This window comes from Tachypleus tridentatus, chromosome 13 (assembly GCF_004210375.1).
Source record: "Tachypleus tridentatus isolate NWPU-2018 chromosome 13, ASM421037v1, whole genome shotgun sequence".
Lineage (NCBI taxonomy): Eukaryota > Metazoa > Arthropoda > Merostomata > Xiphosura > Limulidae > Tachypleus > Tachypleus tridentatus.
In genome coordinates, this window is record NC_134837.1 from 184,341,369 (window position 1) to 184,353,961 (window position 12,593).

Consider the following 12,593-nt stretch of genomic DNA (forward strand, 5'->3'; position numbering starts at 1 on the left):
CAGTCAAACGCTTAATCTTTTCCATATTTAAATAATTACTCATTTCAGGAGGATGCTACATAGAATGAGCGCATGTTCCTCTCTGTAAGATTCCTTCACAGATTATTGGTAGTGAGTACAAAAACTGCCTCTTTTGGGGCAAGTTGGTCTTTTTCTGTACGTCACTTTTGATCTATATATAAGGTTTGACTAGGTGAATTTTTACATCATTATCAACTCCTTAATGTTTTGTCACATCCAGTGTGCCGATTCTGTCCTTAGCAATGTCGTTGGTTTCTTTCAGTTGTTTCATTCTTAGCTTAGCAATCAGTTCCAACATACATGCGTGGAGGAAATAAACCGGTGGTCTAAATGTTTGCATTGGCGTTAGAACTTCATCAAATATTAGTTTTAATGATTCAGTAAACCCAGTGTTAACCACTAATATTTCTTGGTGGTATGTGAGCTTCTGTTCAATCCTTTAGTTGTGAACTTTATATTTAATGTTATCGTCAACAGTGGGAAATTTATGATGTACCTTTTCAGGAGTTCTCACAACTCCTTAAGATGAAACGACATTGGAATAAGGGAAAGTCAGTCCATGCTTCAGGAACTGGAACATATCCATGTTCATGTACTCTAATTACAGTTTAAAATGATCTTTTCTATAAAGACTGTTCGTGAAGAAGTATACATCATTGACTGGGCCCTCAGTAATGTCACCAAATTCCACTAAACTCCTCTAAAAAACATTGTAAGCTTCAAAAGTTGAACAAAATTGTATGCCAGACCTGGAATGCAGTGACGCAATTGTCTCTGCAATATAACACATGATTTCTTTGTTCATAGTGGATCTTTCAATTATAGAGTACAACTTCAAGTTCTTGAAAGGTTTCAGTAATTTTTATGATAACGTTTTCTACAGAAGTATAGTTAATCAAAAGAGTTCTGAAAAAAATTGTACAAACCATGATTTGAGTGGTCGTGCTTTTGTCAAAGTAGAAGGTTCAAAGTTTATTCTGCTAATTTTTCATTTAAAATAAGGATGTAAAACATGTGAAAAGAAGTATGGTATTTTTGATGTTCGTGATAACATAAAATTTATTCTTACTTTAGAATCTGGAAACATCTCTTGGATTAGCTCACCAATACCATTACAAGAGGAGAACGGGCGTGCGCATTACTTTTACAATAACCAAAGCCTCTGACCTCTGTTTTCAGAACCTGCTTTTGAAGTGGAAGATGAAATGACCAATTTCTCTGTTTTTGTGCTAACGTTTCCAATGTTTTAGCTGAATATATTCTGAACTTACGCCATTACTTTTCACAAGATGCACTGAGTGTATGACTTTCTTCAGTCCTAATACTGAGAAATCGTGTTTCAGAAGTATGTCTATGCTTGGCTTATTTTATGCGCTGGTTAATAGCTAGATATCCAACATTTCTTATTGATAAGGACTTGTAATAATGGTATTTACCACTGTTTGAGGACTCCTTTGTCACTCACCATCTGACAACGTCTCCATTAATATCTTATTGGTTTGATCACATGAATTGAAAAAAGAAATTTTAAAATGTCTCATTGTCCCTAGTTAACACTATAAATACTGAAAAGAATACGTTAAAGGGGTAAGGGTTACATTCACATCCAACATTTTGTTCTCATGATTATATATCTGAAACACAACACATTCCTATTTCATTATAATAAGAAGGAATGTTACAGGGTTCAAGACACATTTAACAACTTTAACTTTTACACTAGGTAAAGCGAAAAGTGTATCTTCTCAGTTTTCTTAATACTAGTTAACATAATTTTACAATTTACTAAGATACACTTATGGTCCTGTCGCATGAGGCTTAACGTCTGTAGGCAGATAAATTTGTGGCTTCCCCAGTACTTAAACTTGTTTGTAATTCTTAATCTGGAGAAGAACTTCGTGGAGAAAAACTTGGTAAGAAAAACACGTATTACTACATATTTTCTATATTATTTAGTAGCTGAATATTTATATCATCATTAAATTTTGTGTTGCTTTGTTCAACTGGGTTTACTGGAAAAAATATTGTCACGTTTTAAAAAAGACAATAAAAACTATCAAGTTTTACTGAAGTAAAGTCGTGAAAAATAACTTAGAAGAAAAGTTAAAGCTTTTAAGAGTTTGGTAGGAGACTTGTCGTTTTATCTTTTGTATACACGTTTGATATTTCAGGTGTTTCTTGTTAACTTATTTCTTTTCATCAAATACTTGAAATTCATACTGGATTGCAGATTTTTTACACGCCTATAATTTGAAATTTATAATTACTACTTAAGAATAAGTCGTAGAAAAATACACCCACAATTTAATATATTTGCTTAATTTCGCGCAAAGCTACACAAGAGTTATCTGCGCTAGCCGTCCCTAATTTAGTAGTGTAAGACTAGAGAGAAAGTAGCTAGTCATCACCGCTACTCTTTTACCAGCGAATAATGGGATTGACCGTAACATTATAACGTCCCCACAGCTGAAAGGGCGAGCATGCTTAGCGCGATTGGGATTCGAACCCGCGACCCTCATATTACGAGTCGAGCGCCTTGCCATACCGGACCCAATTTAAAGATTTTTACTACTTGTATTAGAACTGCTGATTTCATTGCTCTCACTGGTCTTTTTGGCGTTTTCATCCATAATACACAAAATTACTGTGATTGTTTGTTTTGAATTTCGCGCAAAGCTACACGAGGGCTATCTGTGCTAGCCGTCCCTAATTTTGCAGTGTGAAACTAGAGCCTTGTTTCAGTAATGTGAAAAGAAGGCAGCTAGTCATCACCACCCACCGCTAACTCTTGGGATACTCGTTTACCAATGAATAGTGGAATTGACCGTCATATTATAACGTCCTCATGGCTGGGAGGGCGAGCATGTTTGGTGCGACCGGGATTCTACCTCGCGACCCTCGGATTACGAGTTGAGTGCCTTAACCACCTGGCCATAAATTACTGTGAAACGTTTAAAAGTGTGATAGAACAAAAATTTGACCTGAAGCTTACCGCTGAGCTATTCAAGAGACAAGCAGAAATCGAAGTAACATAGAGCTAGAATTAAGAAATAACTCTCAACAGAAAAAAAAAATGTATTTTATTTTCTACAGTAGCATAAATAACTCCTTTGTCATCATATTATCATAGGGTATTGCAAGACATGATTGTAAGCGTTAATATTATGGATTTATATTTGCTGTTTGACGTTACTGATGTAACCCAAGCTATCACATATTTTCAGTGGACCCTTACTTCACATATCAAATTTCAAGGAAATCTATTCCGTGGCTCAGTAAGTACTGAAACTTTATTTGATAAAAAACGTACTTAACTTATATGGATTTTTTTTTCTAATTTGGTGTACTGAAAGATCTTTACAACTTACAAGTCGGTATCAAATTGGGTCTAAATATAAATCACATGTGAAAAAGTTTCTCAGCAAAAAACATTCAATTTTGACCAACATTGTTTACCACACCTATGGTAAAAGTTACGTGAGCTATGTCGTAATAAAATTTTTATTACAGCTTCGTCAAAAGTAAAAGTGGGTTGTTTTTAGTTTTTGTCATTCGTATTAAAGACTGCTGATTCAGAGAAACAAAACTGTAGGGTGAAAGCACCTGCAAATACACAAATATTGACTAGGCTAAGTAGACTAGAATAACAGATTCTAGCTCAAGTTTTCAAAAGAATCCTATGGGTGGACGGTTATAACTGATTATTCATTGTCAACTTTTAAGTAAAAAGTTGCTAAATTTTATGAAATTATTCTAATTGAAGAGCGTTTAGTATCACATGATATTAGCTTCAGCAATTAGTGTAAATAATGGTGCTTGATATGTCTGTACCGAGTGCATGCGAGTGATGCCAAAAACTGATAATCTAGATTCCAAAGCGTTACTGTAACGGAAGTTATCAAAACTGTTTTAGAGAATAAAACTACCACCATATATTTTAAATAACCTTGTGGTTCTTAAAAGTATAGGCCTGTTCTGGTAATAAAAAAAAAAAAAGCTGCAATCCTAAAGCTAATATTGGTTATTATCGAGTGTTACGTTCTTATTTGCCGTGGTTTGTTGGTAATAGCAAAAGTTGTGGTCAGAAAAAAAAAATGAATTGAGCGTGCGGTTTGGAAAAATGAAATCAAAATTGTCAGACAAACCGGAATCTATACTTATAACATTGATAAAAAAATTTACAACCAGTATTCATTTATTAGTTCGCTAGGCCATTTATTTTGTTTCGCCCACCAACATGCCTCAACTTGAAAAAAAAATGCAATCTGTGTAACTAATTAATGAATATTTGCCCAATCCTTTTTTGGACGCTTTTTTTTCACAACTATGATATTTTTTATAAGATTTTTATTTACGCGTCTTGATAATGATGAGCTGTATCTAAGAAATGGACAAACTTCGACAGTGGTACTGAGTCTTTATTACAGGTAAAAGGGTAATTACGACAGTGACACTGAGCTGTACTCCAGGAAAAAGAATATCTACTATATTAGCATTAAACTGTAGCATACACAAAGAAAGTAATTTCTGTTTCTCCAGAAAAATGTCACTTCCCTCAGCTTACAATTCTGGATTTGCTTTTGGTGAGGCCTACCTGGTTATTCTAGTATTAACTGTTAACACACAGTTCTAATACAGCGTTAGGCCTGTTAAGTTTTTCTTACGGAGTTTGTTTTTCAACTACACAATTATACTTTAACTTTTTCATTTTTAATACATGAGGTCTTTTTTCATCTCATATACACAGGCTTAGTAACGAATGATCCAAAAAAATGAATGGAACTTTATTATCTTAACTATGTTCAATATTTACCCACTTGAACTCGCTTATGAAGGTGATTTTTCGATTGCTGCAACTGTTTTTATAATTGTATACGAGGAAAACCGCTGTAGGCCTACTTTCTTCCCACAAAGTGCTGCTAAAAGTAAAACAGCAATTATTTTAAGATATCTTGGTTTACTCATAAAGTACCAACAATACAATACTTCGTATTACATTATTTATCTATTGTTTCTTTCTTTAAAATACAAGGTAAGGAAATAACTGGTTATTACAGTTCATGATAACGAGAAACCCACTATCAGAACGGCTGCTATGGATATTAGAACTTTAGTTAAATTAAAATGCAGAACAACGTTTCGACCATCTTAGGTCATCTTCATGTTAAAAGAGAGAGTTTGCAACTGAACGTTGTCCGGTACGTCATAGTGAGGAGAGTATAAACGGGTACGGGATTGTAGGGGGCGATGCAGTTCGATGTTAAGTTATTAATTAGTACAGGTATAAAGGTGTTCTTTCATATTGGTTTATTTCTGGTTTAGTTGCTGTATAAGTAGAGCTTCTTTGATTTTGCATTTGTTTATATCTGTTTCTCTGCTTGGTATTTAGGTGTTTTCTATGGTTATGTTGTGTTTATTTGATTTGTAGTGTTTAAAAACGTGTGAAGGTGTTTTTGTGTCATTTGAATCTGGTTGCCATTTTTCTACTTGTTTCTCCAATATAAAAGTCGTGGCAGTTGTTGCATAGTATTTTATAAATACTGTTAGTGTTGTGTTTATCAGTGTAATTTTTACATGGTATGGACTTCAGTTTTGTACCTGTTTTTTGAATAAATTTAATGTTTACTGGAATGTTGTGTTTTGTTATTAGTATTTTCCAAATTTTGTTATTTTTTCTCTAATGTTGAGAATATATGGTATTTACTAGTGTAGGGTTATGGAGTTTGTTGTATCTTGGGATTTATTATCGTTTGTTTGTTGTTAATCTAGGTGAGTGCGTATAATTCTTTCAACGGTTTTTGGAGGATATTTGTTGATGAAGTGTGGTTTTATTTTGTTGATTTCATCGTTAATGTTATCGGTTGAACATAGTTTTGTGTCTGTGTTTATTTGGTTTCTTAACATGTTGAGTTTTCGTTTTGTTTCATGTGCTAAGTCTCATGGAATGTATAATCCAGTATGGGTGATTTTTCTGTGAATTTCTGTTTTGAATTGTGTATCAGTTCTTGTGATCTTGAGGTTGAGAAATACTATTTGGTTAGGCCTTTCCTGTTCACATGTGAACTTAATGTTATGGTGTATAGAGTTAACATGTGTGTTCTGTAGATGTGAATCCAGCAATTGTATCGTCAACATACCTGTAACAATATGTTGGGTGTAAGGCTGAATTGATTGCTTGTGTTTAAATTTGTTTCATAAAAATGTTGACTAGAATTGGTGACATAGGACTGCATATACTTAAGCCATTTATTTGTAGGTAATTTTCATTATTGAACAGGAAGTTACTTTTGATGATAATGAATTCTATAAGGGTTGCTGGGGTCGTGTATCAATGAGTTGGGGCCTTGGATATAAAGTTATAAAGCGGGTTTGAATCCAACGTCAACCAAATATCCTTGCACATTCAGCCATGAGGCCGTTGTTAGGTCAGTGGCGTAGCTGGGGAGAGGTACATCTGTCCCCGGGCGAAGCATCGGGGGTGGGAGGCACCAAATTCATGTTACATAATTAGGAATTATGGCTTCCATTTTGTCACGAGGGGGTGCGAAAACTGACTTTGTCCCCGGGCGCTGAAAACCCTAGCTACGCCTCTGTGTAATGTGACTGCCAATCTCACTTTTTGCTTGTAAAAATAGCAGCCTAAGAGTTGACGGTAATTACTAGCTGTGTTTTCTTTATTCTATCAGTGATGAATTAGGGACACTTGTCTTTGAGCGAAATTCAACCATATGTAGATATACTTCGAGTTATTTTCTTTCTTATTCTTTTTTATAATATTTCTATTTATGTATAGTACCTGTTGTTTTTAAGTTACATACACTGATTATAGAATATAGTATTATCCACTTTATTTTTAAGAAAGATATATTAATAGAGTTCATTAGCAATAAAATCAAGATCCGGCATGGCCAGGTGGTTAAGGAACTGGACTTGTGATCTGAGGGTCATTGGTTCGAATCCCTGTCACACCAAACCTGCTCGCTCTTTCAGCTGTGGGGACGTTATAATGTTATGGTTGATCCCACTATTCGTTGGTAAAAGAGTAGCCCAAGAGTTGGCGGTGGGTGTTGATGACTAGCTGCTTTCCGGCTAGTCTTACACTAAGTTAGGGACACCTAGCGCAGATAGTCCTCGTGCAGCTTTGCGCAAAATTCGAAAACGAATAAAATTAGTTTTATTTCATACCAATTCCATTTGTTAAGTGACTTATTAAAGTCCACGGTCTTCCTTATATAAAGTTAGTAGATATATCATTACTTGACACGTTTGGTATTGTAATATCGTATTTCGCTAAGATTATATGGGAGTTGTGAGAAAGCTTTCCAGAAATTTTTGTTGCTCTGGAATAAATATGATTGTACAAGAACAGAGACAACATTCTTAAATGCTTTATTGTAGTGGATAAAATGATAAGGTACGCAAAAAAATGAAAAGGAATTTTAAAAATCAATTGTTGGTAGACGGCTGTTGTTATTTGGAGTTAGGTACAATGCTATACAATAGCTATCCGCGTTTCTTTTTAACAATTAACATTTTAACCCACTGTCATATTTCTGGCCGACCTTCTTGCAACTTCTAGGGCATATATTTTCATCCAATATATCCAGAAGTATTTTTTTAAAATTTATGTGACTTAGGGTCTCGTTCCAATACTAAGTGGTCATAACATTACACAAAACAGGTTTTGTTCGAAGTGTTCCCATCAATCGAAGCTAAGAGTTGTTATAAATATACCTTTTGATAATTTCCAAAAACTAAAATTTGTAATTTTTTTTCTTTTGATGTTACAGGGGCCAAAAAATTTTAGCTTTCTATTTGTATCTTGAAAAATCCAGATAAGACTATGACAAAATTACCTTACGAAAATCTACATAGATCATGAGACGAATAGATGAGAGATTTGTGTCTCCCTTGTGATTTTACAGATGTTAAAGATGACAAAAATTTGAAATGTTAGGGCTTTTAGTCCACCATTCTGATATATTTCAACCAATTTAGAGATGTGGCATAAAGATGTTTCTCGCAAAAAAAACATAAGACATATCTGAGATTCATTCCTTTATCTTGATTTTATAGGATCCAAAGGGGTAAATAAAAAAAAATTGCAATCCTGCATTTTAAAAATCACAAAAATTTATCATTAATAGCATTTTGAAATTGCATATACCATGATCAAGAATAGGTCATGTCCAAAAATTAGCTGTTGGATCATTTTGAATAAATCGATTTATGCAGAAACTTAACAGTCAATATATAAAGGTCACAGTTTAGTAACATGAACCTTTCTCACCAATCAGTGTTAACATGAAATAGTATTAAGTACATTCATTGTAGTTTAACCCCCTTATCCTGTCCTCAGTACAACCATTCTCTCTTGAAATCTACTGTATTCTGAGGATCTTTTGTACAATTTTCACCAACTTCCTCAGTTAGCATCCACAGCTGGATATGTTTATAATTAAAAACACCAAACACTCATATTTATTGTGATAAATTTTATTTCACCGTTTGTAGACAGTGGGTTCACATGGTCATGATGCTAGGAATACTAACAGGTTTCCATGGGAACAAAAAGTTGCATACCAGAGAACATTGTTTTCTTAATTATGAAAGACATCTTAAACTTGTGATCATTAAATGTATTCTCTCAACATACTGTTAATATTCAAAGCTTTGGAAAAAAACTTCTAGATATCTATATTACACACACACACGTGTATATGTGTGTAATATATATAAAGATAAGAACATCCAGATGTATCATAAGTCTACCATATGTTATCACATTAACATTATAAATACAGAACGAACAACATTCACCATTAAAATGACACAAAACAAGAATGCTTAGCTATAATGTTTTCAGATTATCTGTAAAGATTTGACACATGATAACTTGTTTCATTCTAGTAGAAATGACATATTTACAACAAATTGATGTAGCAGTGCTAGATATATTCACTCATCACTAAACAGTTTCCAACAATCAGAAGAAAAATTGTAATATTGAAAACATACAAATTCATAGCTTACAATATCTGTTAATGTATCATTTGTCATTCTTAAATCAGTATATACTTTCATTAAAACCGTAAAACAGAAACAAACATTAAAAAAAAACTAAATAATTGTTCCTCTAAGTTACCTGAATGTATAAAATAGTTTGTTTTGTTTTTATAGAACTGACCACCCAGCATCACACCATGAAAACATGGAAAATAAACTATGTGAAATAAACTCAGACTCAACTTAAAACATACACAATTTTCTTCTGGTAGTAAAGAAGTAAATACATCTCTTAAATAGACCAAAGAACTGTACAAACTTTGTACACGTATTCAACTGTAAACCACTTTCAGTAGATCACTGAAGGTGATTCTATCACTTGGCACAAGAAAAAAAAACAAAAAATAGATAAAGTAAGTAGAGGAACTCCCTAATTCTTTGTACATCATGTTGTTTGAACTTACAATGGTTTTAATCTATAACAAGTCGTCTTCAGAGCCACAATAAAATAAGTTTATTTTTTACTAGTACTTTCCTTCAGACCATTTCTTGATTTATCAGTCATAAAGCTTTAGGATTTGTTTCACTTATCGAAACTTGCAAGAACAGAAATTTGGATTGTGTGCATAGAAACAAAATGTACACGTGTCAAGTTTTCTGTTCCTTGTTGTAATCAAAGTTCTAGAATTACCTGAACAAAGATGAAGTCAAAAAATGTTAATTTAATATTATTAACAATAAGAGGGATTTTTTTTTTCAAAAGTGATAGAAAGGATGTGCACTTGTAACACTTGTTACCAATGAGGGGTTACGATCAGTTACGTGATATTAAGAAACTTGTACTATTATCTAATGATAATGGTATACTTTTGTACTAATCAACAACAGGTCTTAAAATAGCTACTATTTAGAAATTAAGTGTTCCTGTGTAATAATACATTCCTAAAGGAATTGGTGACTGTGATAATATATTAAGATTTCTTACAGTTACTCATAACATCTCAGTTAATTACAAGTTAAAGAAAATTTATCACCAAATATCAAGTAATTATATTCCCAAAAACTATGACAATATTCATATTATTTAATTATTATTAATTACATATGTCTATGATGTAACTGGAAATGTAAACATGCAAGTAGATACTTATTAAATACACACTTGTTCTCCATACATAGGTTTCTTTAAGATCACATCAAAATTATATCACAACTATACAGTGCCACACCCTCTCCACATTAAACCTTGTAATATATTCTGCCAGTATAATCTCCAAACAGTTTCACTTATCTGTATCTTTGTAACATATCATAACATATATTTCTCTACAACAATACTTATAACGGATTCTGTTATACAAGTCACGTTTCTATGAAATATTCTAAATGGTACAAGAAATGAGTTACTAAATAATTAATGTTTTTATTGGGGAAGTTAGTTTGTGGCTAAAAGATTCAAAGCAATACCTCTGTGGTTACTTTAGACACAAAACTTACTGACAGTTTTTATAAGTAACCAGTTACTAGTGTTTTTAAAAAAACAACTAAAAGTATAGTAATGTCCTGAAAGTTATTATCAACTGGTAATTAGTATAGTCTACAAAATATATTAAATATGATAGCTTAAATAACAAACTTTATTGGTTAAATAAACCATATTACTTTTCCACATATCTTCAGTAAGTAAAATTATCTTAAGAAGGAGAACTTAGTTTCCATAGAAATAGCTTAAGTAGAACTTACTGGTTGTTTCTGTCAGATGGTATTAATTTCCATGGAAATATCTTAAGTAGTACTTACTGGTTGTTTCTTTTACATGTTATTAGTTTCCATAGAAATATCTTTAATTTAACTTACTGGTTGTTTCCTTTAGAGGGTATTAGTTTCCATAGAAATATCTTAAGTAGAACTTACTGGCTGTTTCTGTCAGATGTTATTAGTTTCCATAGAAATATCTCAAGTGGAACTTACTGGCTGTTTCTTTTAGATGTTATTAGTTTCCATAGAAATATCTTTAATTGAACTTACTGGCTGTTTCTTTTAGATGGTATTAGTTTCCATAGAAATATCTTAAGTTGAACTTACTGGTTGTTTCTGTCAGATAGTATTAGTTTCCATAGAAATATCTTTAGTTGAACTTACTAGCTGTTTCTGTTAAGAACAATTATAGTTTCTAAACATAATTTCCCTAGTGATAATGTACTAAGTATTTTTTAGTTGCAAATGCTTATGGCCACTGGCTTTATGCCACTTTGTACATATCCAGCTACGAGTTGGGGCTGAAATGAAATGACTTAGGAATGGTAATCACTTACATATGATATCTAAAATAAGTAAGAATGACAAAAAGAAACACACCATTATCATCACAGTTATTGTATGTGACCTGACATGACTTCCACTGACTACAATAATAACTTTTAACCCACATATCTTGACCTTAAAGCTACTGCAAAAACAAGTACCAAGGACTTCTTGAAGTGTTTCATGGCTACTTGCCAAGTAGAGAGATCTAGCTGAAAAATGTTTAAATAAATTCTAATAAAATAGCCTAAAAAAATGAAACAGGTCATTCAACATTATAAATACATACACATGTTGTTACAGAGCAGAGAAATATTACCAAACTTCTTATAACTTAAGGAAATATCCGTTTGGTCATTGACATATGAAAAGATAACTTAATTTTAATAATCATGGTTAAGTGGTAACCGTTTAAAATCTGGGTTGGCACATAACATCTTGACTTAATAAGTATGTAAAAAAATCTTATATCGTCTCCAGCTGGAGATATCTTGAAATAGAAAAAAAACTTACAACTCAGAAGCACAGCCAAATATTCCCTTTCATGCTGTGTAATTAACAACATACAAGACATCTTTTGTTGACGAGTCTATATATATATATATATATAAATATATATATATATATGACTGGTATAAGAATTTAGAACTGTACATTGATTATGAATACACGACAACAAACCTGTGTGGCTTCAGCCACTAGTTCATTTGGCAAAAATGACTTTTCTGTAAAAGCAGAAACTTGTTAATAAAGAATCACAAGCCTTGGCATTCTTATAACATTCTGTACACCTAAGTTGTCATTAACTTAATTTCCTTCTATTCTAGACTTACAAACCAGTTTATTTACATAACTTTCTTTATGGCACACGTCATAAAGAGCTTGTCTAAAATCACTCGGGAACACAGCTGCAGAAAGTCTAATGTAATGCTACGCGACTCCTACCTGCGAGGTAGGACCATGAGTTACTCGAGCTTGTGATAAAGGTGAAACAATCTCTGTTGCCACTGATTCCTGTATTTCTGTGCAGGAAGATGAAATAAAATGGCCTGCACTTTGACTATTCAGGAGAGGCTGATGAGATATACAATGATCTTCATTCTCCAGTGAGAAACTGGCTTTTTTGTTTAGGTTATCTAAAAATTAAAAAAGAAGCTAAAAACTACTAGGTAGAGAAATAATCCAAAGCAAAAGGAAACAAAACAATATATTTCTTCATGTATAGTTAATCATCATACAATAACAGTACCTGGTAACTTAAA

The 12,593-nt window shown here is 32.7% G+C and overlaps 1 protein-coding gene across 1 annotated transcript in view; it reads right to left on the reverse strand.

Moving 5' to 3' along the window:
• Window positions 1-8,501: 8,501 nt before the first annotated feature.
• The window catches only part of LOC143239151 (uncharacterized), a 53,431-nt gene continuing 49,339 nt past the window's right edge, over window positions 8,502-12,593 (reverse strand). The window contains exon 20 of the mRNA XM_076480002.1: window positions 8,502-12,467. Within this exon, the coding sequence (XP_076336117.1) occupies window positions 12,262-12,467 (206 nt within the window). The 3' untranslated portion in view covers window positions 8,502-12,261. The remainder of the gene's footprint in view (window positions 12,468-12,593) is intronic.